Raw genomic sequence first — 10,608 nt, forward strand, 5'->3', positions numbered from 1 at the left:
CGCTCTTTAAGGCAATTTGTTGAATCTGACTTTAACAAAAGTGAAATTTGAGTTAATGTTTATAAAGTGGCCCTTGAACTTAACACCAAAGCACACAAACACAATCCTATTCACTAAATGGAGTAATGTTCCTGGGAATCTTTTGTTTTATAAACAATATATAACCCTGAAAAACCATTAATCCAGTGTTTTGTCCTCTAAAAGTGCATTGGCCAAGGCAACTATTCCATATGCGCTGCACCCCCTATGATTTTCTGATGCCCCAATTATCCTCCAGTGTCCTGAACAGCATGCTTTCTGTGAGTCTACTAATGCAAGGCAATACCAAAATCTATACACCTCTTCACAAATGTATAGGTAGATTTTTGCCTGTGTGACTTTACACAGGTGGCTGTCAGTAATGTGAATGCAGGTGGAAGAGGCTCTCAGCTTATCCTACTCCATCTCATATTCACAATAGCACAGGCACATGCACTCACTGTCACTCTCATTTTTATTTACACTTTCTTACTGTCCTAGTGCACATTCTTGCACTAATTCACCCAAATGTATAGACTCCCTCTTTCATGGTCACCTTTGCAAAAAATATCACTCTTGCATTCAGCCAAACTGTTTCTATGGCACATCAGCAAACTCCCATGCACTTTCACACTCATGGTGATTCCTACAGTGTCTCTCACATTCACACTTGTGCATTTAAACTCTAGGTACATTGACAACAAACCTCTTTTACATTCACAGTCATTCTCACTTATTCATACTCATGGCCACATATATTCACTCCAGTGCAAACACTCATTCATTGACACAACCTTTTCATGCTCAGTGTTTATCTGGCCATACCCACACTGCCAACTCTGCCCCTCCAGTTGGTGACTTATTAGCCAGTGTGAGGGAATGTCTGGGACTTAATCACTAGGGGTGCCAATTTGTTACATACCTGGAAGTGATTATAATCTCCTCTTCACTGAAAAACACTGTCCTGCTCTACTATTCAAGTAAACTCTGTGCCACCATCTTGGCTTCTGTCCTCGTTCCCTTGTAGCTGCCCTGGGCCAAGTACATGCACAATAAAGTAAAACTCTAATAATTCTACTCTAGTAAGTACATGATAAAAGAGAAAACAATACATTGTAAAATGGGTAGAACCGTTTGCTCTTACATAATCACATCTGATCTTGTATATGCAAATCCATTAAACCCTGTGTTTCTTCATTTGCAATTCTGGGCCCTATGAAACAGGAGGGTGATGTAGACAAGCTGTTTGTTGACAGTGTCTTGAGATCACCAAATAAAGATCTACTGATAGATCCCGATCCCAGGGGCACCCCCGGTATAAAACATAAGCCAAAGCAAAGTGTAGCTCCAATGCAAAATAACACACACATACAACGGCACTCAACAGAATGTGTTTATTACATTAACTGCTTTAGCATTTTCAATTTAAGACAACAGGTTTGGGTTTTCCATTACACTCATTCTTTCTAGTAATAATGAATTGATTTGGAGACCTTAGTTGCAAGATCTGTATTGCACATTTTTGCATAATCTGAAAATCTGAGAATGGGCTCAGACATGTTGATTTATTTATACAGTATCTGGATATTTGCAAGTGGTATTATTCCTGTATAAGCATAATGGGCTCTTTGTCTAGTTAACACTTGCAAGCAAATAGACTTTAGTTGGGATATATTGCCCGTCATTAAAGCTTGATGTAGGTTTTACAGACACAAAATAAACATACATTTTTGTCCCTAAAGATTAAGGTTTTATCTAATTTGCTATATAATTACTGGGTTACATGATGATACAGAACCAAAAAATCCCTTAGATTTAGGAGGTCAAGGCATTCATTAGGAGACATTTAAACAACTTGAGTGCAAAACAAGGTAAAAGCCCAAAGAATGACAATATCTAGCATGGAGTCCCACATGCTTTGCATTTGTAACACATCTCCCAGCAGCTTCATTTGTTCCTGTTAAAGCCATATTAACAATGGGGACGTGGGGACACATACTACTACACATAATTACGTTGCTATTTCATCTACTGAAAGCTTGGACTTCCTTTACTGGATTTTGGTTGATGCTTCATAAATAGACTGGGCCACGTAGTCAAGGTTCTTTGTTGTCAGCCCACACATATTTATACGTCCGCTGGCCATCAAGTAAATGTGCTTCTCTTTTATAAGATACTCCACTTGCTTAGCTGTGGGAACAGATACAGAATGTTGGAAAACCAAGTGCAAATATAAAGCAATATAAATGCAACAGTGTTGTTCTGACTCTTGTGTATGTTCACTTACGGTTAAGTCCTGTGTAGCTGAACATTCCTATCTGGTTGACAATATGGTTCCATGTCCCGGGAGTTTTAAGCGCCTCCAGTCGTGATTTCAGTTCTGCTCTCATCAACAGGACTCTCTCTGCCATGGTCTTAACATTATCTCTCCTTAATGTGCACAATAGAAAGAAATGGTTTTACCTTACAGCACTGGATCATTAGGAGGACATGAATATGAACACACACATAATATATAAGGGACAATGGAAACCTATGTAAATGCACAAGGCCTGAGAGCTTTAATACAGGTTACAGAGCTCTGAGCATACTGCTAATAATAGGGCATAAGATTTGTGCATTGAAATAAGGCTGCAGGGCCCATATTCACTAGCTTTTTTCATATAAAGATATCAGAGACTGGCTATTTAGAGCAAGAATAAATCATCAGTGAACTGTATCATATTTGTCAATCGCTTGGTTGCCACTCAGCCAGTATTTTCACTAGCCAAGACTTGCACCAATATTACACATTTACCTGCAATGTACAATGTAAAATATCCTCTCCTTAGCCTGCTTAATTACACCCCAAATCTTCCTCAATCCCTGTTCCTATCACAGCCAGCTTATCTACTATCTTTTAGACTCCTTCCACTACCTGCCATAAACCCACCTCTTATGGCCTGATCCCTTATGTCAATGCCCCCAATACATGACATCACAGCTGGTATTATATTTTTGTTTAAAGGTGAACTATCGTGAAAATGAAAATTTAATATAAGCTACATCATACTGAAAGAAGAAACTTTCTAAATACAATCAAATATTCTGCATTGTTTCTGAAATAATAAGGTTTCTCTTCACTATCCCTCTCTCAGCATCTGTCTCTCTTCATTCTGTCTTCATGCAGCAATTGGGTGTCAGATGAACGGTCCAATATATCTTATATGGTGGCTCCTTTCCTAGTAGATGTATTTAAGCTCATTCAAATAACGGATTCCAGTACAAACAAATAACTGCCTTTTGCACAAATTCTGCATGTAGAGAAACATGATGTCTGGTGATTTTAATAGAGTGAGCTCTAATACATCTTCTAGGCAAAAGGAGCCCCCCTATAAGATATATTGGATCATTCATATGACGCCCAACTCCTGAATGAAGACAGAATGAGGAGAAAAAGATGCAGAGAGAGGATTAGTGAAGATAAACTTAATTATTTCAGAAACGGTACAGAATTTTTAATTGAATGTAATGTTTCTTATTTCAGTACACTGAAGCTTATATAAAATTTTCATTTTGACAATAGTTTCCTTTTAAAGACAGCGAGCCTTGGTCCTATTCTGGGAATACTGTTGCCAAGAGCGATCACTAGCTCAGTTGGAGTAAAATGCTTGGGATCATTCCCTCCTGATTTCAATGGCAATCACCTGGATTTGAGAGTCAGGAGATTGTTGCTCAGGCAAGCACAGAAGTACAAGTATTGAGTTATAACAAGACCTGGTTACAAAAAGCTCTAGGTTATAATGCAAAGCAGAAGTGGCAGCAGTAGGTACAGCAGAAAAAAAAGAAGTAAAAGCACTGAAGTACAAGTGTTTAGTATTGGCCCATAATCTTACCATTCATCAAATAGCTCAGGAGTGTTAAGAGTGGTTGCAACAATACGAGCTCCTTGAGATGGGGGATTGGACCAGGTTGTACGGACAATTTTCTCCATCTGAGAGAGGACACGTGCAACATTATCACCGTCTTTCCCTACGACAGTTAGGTTTCCTACGCTCTCATCTAATGAAGGGGAAAAAAAGTAAATGTGTTATAAACAGGAGAAATAAACATGTCACATAGGTTGCATTACATCCAATGTTCTATAAACTGATCCTCCCTAACAAATAGGGGCTGATTTATCCATGGTACAATTGAAAATTCGAATTTTCGAATCTTCTTATGGTCAAAACGGTCAAGTTCGACTAGGGAGTTATTCAATGTATCATACTCTGGCCCTTTAATTAAATTTGATTTCTTATTCTCCACCCAAGACCTTCTGAATCGCTGTTTAAGTCAATCGTCCAGAGATCAATTTGGAGTTGTTTGCAGCCTTCCCGACATTCAGAACTCAAATTCAAATTCGATTGGAGTTTTTGGCTTGATTTAATACAACCAAGTTTGAAAAATGTGATTTTTTAAAATAAATTTCGATTTCAATTCGGTTGAATTTCGAATTAATGGGAATTTAGGGGAATTATTAAAAACTCGCATGAGTTCGAAATTCGACTTCGGCTTCATAATGAAGTGCATGCATGCCACCTTGAAGGTTGTTTTCTTTTATCATATAAAAAAAATTACAGGTGGGGGGTCTTCTTTTAACAAATAGCAAAGCAGCAATACTTTAAATTAAAGTGTTCCACTTACTGTACAAGCCAAAGTTCTTGGAAAATGACTGAGCACAGAACAGCTCGGAACCCTGAGACACAAAGAAGCGCACAGCCCATGCATCCTTGTCTAGGCTGCCAGAGGCAAATCCTTGGTAGGCAGAGTCAAAGAAAGGAAAGAGAGACCTCCTCTGATGTAAAAAAATAAAAGGGAGGAAGGAAAGAAAAAAACGTTACACTTTTGCACATCAATTGCAGTGAAAATATACAGTGCCTTATTCCCTGGATTTATAATTAGGGAATCTACGCTTCATTTTTATTGTGGCAATACAGCATCTTGCATGGGACTACACTGTGCAACCACAACTCTAAAGAAGATATTATATGGGATTGCACTGAACTCTCCACAGTTGTCAAATATAACAACTCAAATAACGGATTTCAGTACAAACAAAATCACTGCCTTTTGCACAAATTGTGAATGTAGACACACAAGATTTCTATGAGCTCTATTACATCTTCTAGGCAAAAGGAGCCCCCCCTATAAGATATATTGGATCATCTGACACCCAACTTCTGCATGAAGACAGAATTAGGAGAAACAGATGCTGAGAGAGGAATCCCGTTAAAAAGAAAAATGGTTTATCAGTAAGTTTAGGGTAATATAAGAAAGCTTTGGGCGACTTCAGATAGCCAAATCATTGTGTATGTTTCACCAGTGGTGATTTTAGATGCTACAAGGAAATTTATCCTGGGAAACAAAATGTCCTGTGAGTCATTACCTACTGTACGGTCAGGGCAATTACTGATAATTGGATCACCGTTATCACTAGGTTTGCAAAACAGGGTGACATGCTCCTACTTACCTTCATCACATCAGCTATCTTTCTCCTCTCATCGGGAGTGGGGTCTGTTCCAGTGGGATTGTGCGCACATGCATGCAACAAAAAGATAGAGAACTCGGGGGCATTCTGTTGGAAATCAGTAATATATACATGTTAAAAATGCGAATATAAAAAGGCATTTGCAGCAAATCTATTATTTGAGTTCTCTAATATAAATCAGTACTATGCATAAATACTTCACTCTGATACATTAGTAACCAGTTTGCCTTATTTCACATATATGTTTTACACTATGGATGTCAGTAAGTATGCTGTGGGTGCCAGGTGCTGCAGCTAGGGGATGTTACAGTTGAACTCAAGGAATATGTTTAAAGGACAATTATTATACAGGTATAGGACCTTTTATCCAGAATGCTCTGGACCTGGGGCTTTCCTATAACACATCTTTGCGCAATTTGAATCTTCATACCTTAAGTCTACTAGAAAATAGGGATGCACCGAATCCAGATTAAGTTCGGGATTCGGCCTGTTTCAGCAGGATTCTGATTCAGCCTTTGCTGGATAGTGTAACTGCAGCTCTCACTAGATTACACAGAAGTAAGCTATTCTGAGTAGCAGAGAAACAAATCAAAGAAGGAGCTTGCTTTGGACCAAACATGGGCAGAACATCAAGAGACCGATTTATTATATTGTGAATTAAGATCTCACCACAGAAAAACACAGTTTCTGTTGCCTATTCCTAAGGGATTTTTAAGCATATTTATGAGTGAAGAAAGCTAGAGTTCACCATTTGATAATTCTAAAACTCCCATATGAATGAATAGAAAGTGGGTGAGCTTTAATCTGCCTCTAAGTCTCTGGGACCAGAGAGTGAATCAGGAAGGAAGTCGATTGCTTGAGCCAATTACAATAAATACAGTTATACTCACAGCCAGGGCCGCCATTAGAAATCACAGGGCCCCATACAACAAAATATTTGGGGCCCCCTGGGCTCTGCCCACCCAGGCCCAAAGCCCCACCCCAGATCCTGCCCACTCTACATCACAGTTAAAAGACCACACAGACATCAGCGCTAAAAAAGGTAATCCCCCCCCCACACACACAAGTTATAAAAAGCTATTGGTGACCAGGGCCCCCATATAAGTTAAAAAAAAACATTGGCACCAGGGCCCCCCCCCCCCTTACAAGTAAAACAAACTGGGGCCCCAAAGAATATTTTTTTTAAAAAAACATTGGTGCTATGGCCCCCTCTTACAAGTTAAAAAAATTGGGGCCCCAAAGTATATTTTTAAAAAAGACATTGGCACCAGGGTCCCCCTTACAAGACCAACCGAAATTAAGTCAAAGGTTTTTTTGGCCGAATAGGTCTGTATTCGGCCAAATTCGAATCGTACGAATAGAAGTAATAGCACATTCGATCGAATTTGAATAAAAAAAAAGTCCACCAATTGACTCCAAATAGGTTCTAGGAGGTCCCCCATAGGCTATTTTTGAATGGTCGAAGTTGAATTTTTAAAGAGACAGTACATGATAAATTTCGACATTCGAATTTTCGAATTTTTTTGAATTCAAATCAAATTGGACTATTCCCTAGTCAAAGTACACAAAAAATAACTTGAAATTCGAATTTATTGAATTTCGAAAATTCACCTCGACCTTTGATAAATCTGCCCCAAAGACTAAATTCCAGATTGGTGAGTGGGAAGATCATACAGAGACAATTCATCTTAAAAGACAATTGATTAGATTTTGATTACTGCTGTTTGATATAATTTACCATTATTTTTATAAATTGGTATTGATTGATTGGGGTCCTGGTGGGCCAGGTTTTCATTTAGTTTAAGAATTTTTAAAGGCTAATAAAATGACTGTGTATTACTTATACTGGAATCATGGCTATAAACCTGTGGGCAAAGCAAGGAGTGCTATGCAGGGATGCTCGGACTTGTATTGCCACGAGCAGCCGGTTGAACTTGCCCATTCTGCAGAGCATTCTCGCTCTCTTGTTCCTTTGCATTGCTCTGTGCCGGCTCGCTCCATGGCTGGGCGCTTCTGTTGTTGGCCTGCATGCGGCAGCGCATTGTGCATAAGCTGCGTTGGTGAATAGGGAGGTGCGGCTAAACGCTAGCATGACGTACTCTGGCAGCTGGGCTGGGAGACGCAGAGACCGCAGCAGGGAGGACTATGCAAGAAGTAAAGTAAACAGAGAGTGGCCGTAGCCCTGACCCTACTCACATTTGTATTAGGAGCACCGAAGCGTCCCTGCCCTGTTTGAGCCACCGGAGCAGCGCTGCGCAGCATGTCCCGGGACTATTCTCCGTGTCATCCTCAGAGCGGTATGCCTGGGCTTTCCGTCACGACCCTTGTCTAGTGGCAAAGGATGCTGGGGCTGCTACAGCTGTACCATTCGATGCTGTCAAGGGGGGCCCGGCTCTTTCAAAAGTTCAGCACTGCCGGGCCCCCCTTCAGGCCAGGGCCCGGTACACTTGTATCCCCTGTCCCCCCCCCTGATGGCGGCCCTGCATGGGTTGAACAGATAGGACCATCTGTGCACAGTATAGACGCCTTTCTATAGTTCTGTTTGGCCAGAAGGGAAAAGGAGCTGCAGCTCATGTATCAATGGGTCCTGCATTGGGCGATACGGTACAAATGACAGATGACTTTCTCAAAGCTGCCCAGTTAATGAAGCAGCCAGTGTCCAGGGTACATAGATCACCCTGGGAGCATACTCATACTTAAAAAGCATACAAAACACTGTGGGGCAGATTTACTAAGCTCGAGTGAATAATTTGAATGCAAAAATATTCGAATTTCAAAGTATTTTTTGGGTACTTCGATCATCGAATTGGTCAAATTTGATCGAATCGAATGATTCGAACAATTCGAAGTAAAAATCGTTCGACTATTCGGTAATCTAAGTACTGTCTCTTTAAAAAAAACTTCGACTTCATACTTCGCCACTTTAAACCTACCGAAGTGCAATGTTAGCCTATGGGGACCTTCCAGAGCACTTTTCTACGTTTTTTTTGATCCAATAAAAAAATCGTTCGATCGATCGTTTAAAATCGTTTGAATTGTTTGGTTAGAATGATTTTATTGTTCGATCGAACGATTTTTATTCGATCGTTCGATCGAAGCTTTTGCGCTAAAATCCTTGAGTTCTATTGAATTCTGGGAAAAAGATAAGGATCATGGGGGAAAATAAGGTGGCTTGAATCAAGTTTAGCACATTACAAATTGGATATTCTTTATAAATGATCCCAGTGTTAATTAAAGGAAATAAATATGTGATAAACCTGATACACCCATTGTATAATAGTCCTTGAATCACTGTACCCCTATACTAATGAGGAGTTGACATTCTAGTTATTACAGATACAAGTACTAGGAGAACGTGCATACAGATCTCATTAATACCCACAAAAATCTGTTATCACACGTGAGCCACGTTTACAGGAAATATCCGCACATGCCTAGGAGTGTCTCTTTAACCCAAGCTGCCTTCATTTTTGCTTGTTGCACTGCTAAAGTGTTTGTACCTTTCATTATGCGATCAAGAACAAGTTCCATTTCAAAAATAATACAACACGGTATACTTACTGTGCAGACCTCCCAGGCTTGCGTCTGTCTATCCTGATGATTATTTGTGAAGAGCCATGTGATAATAGTATGTCATTAGTTGCTTTTCTATGAGAAAAATCACTTTATGATTCAGAAGAAAAATAGGCAAATCATATAAATGTTGCTTTTCTGAGATCAAATAACAGGTTTTTCAATCTCAAGCAGCATCCTCTGTGGTCCCAACCATATTTGTCTGTATCTTAAGTAATAGATTCACTAATGTTTATTAACTCATAAATAGGCTATAAAATAATACGTTAATTCCCAATGTGCGCAGAATATTCTCCTGCTACATATTTCCATTCTTCCATTCAGTATGAGTAATAGTGGCATAGCTTGCCTTAGATTTCTCAGCTAATGAAAGAGTAACAGCACCATGAATTAGAGCTGTCACACAGATATGTCGGCTTTGCTTTTGTTGTCTACGAAGATGGCTTCTACTGTATGAGTAATATGGCTGCTCTCATTCAAACGTATTAATGGAACCATGCTGAGAAGAAATGGTTTGTGCACATGAGACCATCCTGCACTCATAATATAAATATGCACTTTGGTCTGTTATTAGCCATTTTCTGCCACAAATTGCTAAGACATTTTCATTTCATGTAAAGCTAAGGTAGGCTCTACTGGATGTACCCTCCTATCATTTCCACAGTCCATCATGGGTTCCCCATATACCAGTGATGCCCAACCAGTGACTAGGGAGCAACATGTTGCTCACCAACCCCTTGAATGTTTCTCGCCGGTGCCTCGAAGCAGGTGCTTATTTTAGCATTTAGGCAAGTTTTGGTTGCATGAAAACCAGCTTTACTGCCAAACAGAACCTCCTGCTTCTTAATATATTGTGCACTGAGCAATCAGTCTTATCATTTCGAATCACCTAGGGACACAATACAGATGATACAAATGTACTTCTGAGCCTCAATCTTTTAGTCCTGTCTAGACAAGCAAACATCTCCATGATGTTGTATCTTGAAGAACTGTTGTTTAAAGCTCAGTGTATCACTAACAAAAGGATATTTGAAAGTTATTGATCGTGAACTGCCTGCCAGTCCAGAAGCAACTAAAATATTGATCACACATAAACTAGAAAGGTAACAACACCAGAACTCCAGAGTGGGCCTCTTCAAGGCACATACACTCAAAATAAAACTACAACATGTGCACCTAAAATGTAACTTTTATTAAAGCCATTGATACTAATAAAACTAAAATTAATTAGGGATGCACCGAATCCACTATTTTGGATTCGGCCAAACCCCCGAATCCTTTGTAAAAGATTCTGCCGAATACTGAATCATAATTTGCATATGGGAAGGGGAAAACATTTTTTACTTCCTTGTTTTGTGACAAAAAGTCACGTGATTTCCCTCCCCATCCCTAATTTGCATATGCAAATTATGATTCGGTTCAACCAGGCAGAAGGACTCGGCTGAATCCAAATCCTGTTGAAAAAGGCCAAATCCTGGCTGAATCCCAAACCGAATCCTGGATTCAGT

The 10,608-nt window shown here is 39.6% G+C and overlaps 1 protein-coding gene across 1 annotated transcript; it reads right to left on the reverse strand.

The window, feature by feature from the left end:
• Positions 1–1,398: 1,398 nt before the first annotated feature.
• On the reverse strand, positions 1,399–5,626 carry LOC108697935 (aspartate aminotransferase, cytoplasmic-like). The gene is made up of 5 exons (XM_018228412.2): positions 5,510–5,626; positions 4,684–4,834; positions 3,894–4,059; positions 2,306–2,448; positions 1,399–2,208 (listed from the first exon to the last, which is right to left on the reverse strand). Exons 1-5 carry the CDS (start codon positions 5,513–5,515, stop codon positions 2,069–2,071), a joined length of 606 nt encoding a protein of 201 aa, XP_018083901.2. The 5' UTR covers positions 5,516–5,626; the 3' UTR covers positions 1,399–2,068.
• Positions 5,627–10,608: the final 4,982 nt, after the last annotated feature.

This window comes from Xenopus laevis, chromosome 7S (genome assembly GCF_017654675.1).
Source record: "Xenopus laevis strain J_2021 chromosome 7S, Xenopus_laevis_v10.1, whole genome shotgun sequence".
NCBI classification, from domain to species: Eukaryota; Metazoa; Chordata; class Amphibia; order Anura; family Pipidae; genus Xenopus; species Xenopus laevis.

What these genes read in the sequence shown, in the direction of transcription:
- LOC108697935 (XM_018228412.2), bottom strand. An exon ending in CAAGAACTTTGGCTTGTACA is followed by an intron (nt 4,060 to 4,683) that starts GTAAGTGGAACA and finishes CCCCTTCATTAG; the next exon opens with ATGAGAGCGTAGGAAACCTA. An exon ending in CCTGAGCTATTTGATGAATG is followed by an intron (nt 2,449 to 3,893) that starts GTAAGATTATGG and finishes GTGCACATTAAG; the next exon opens with GAGAGATAATGTTAAGACCA.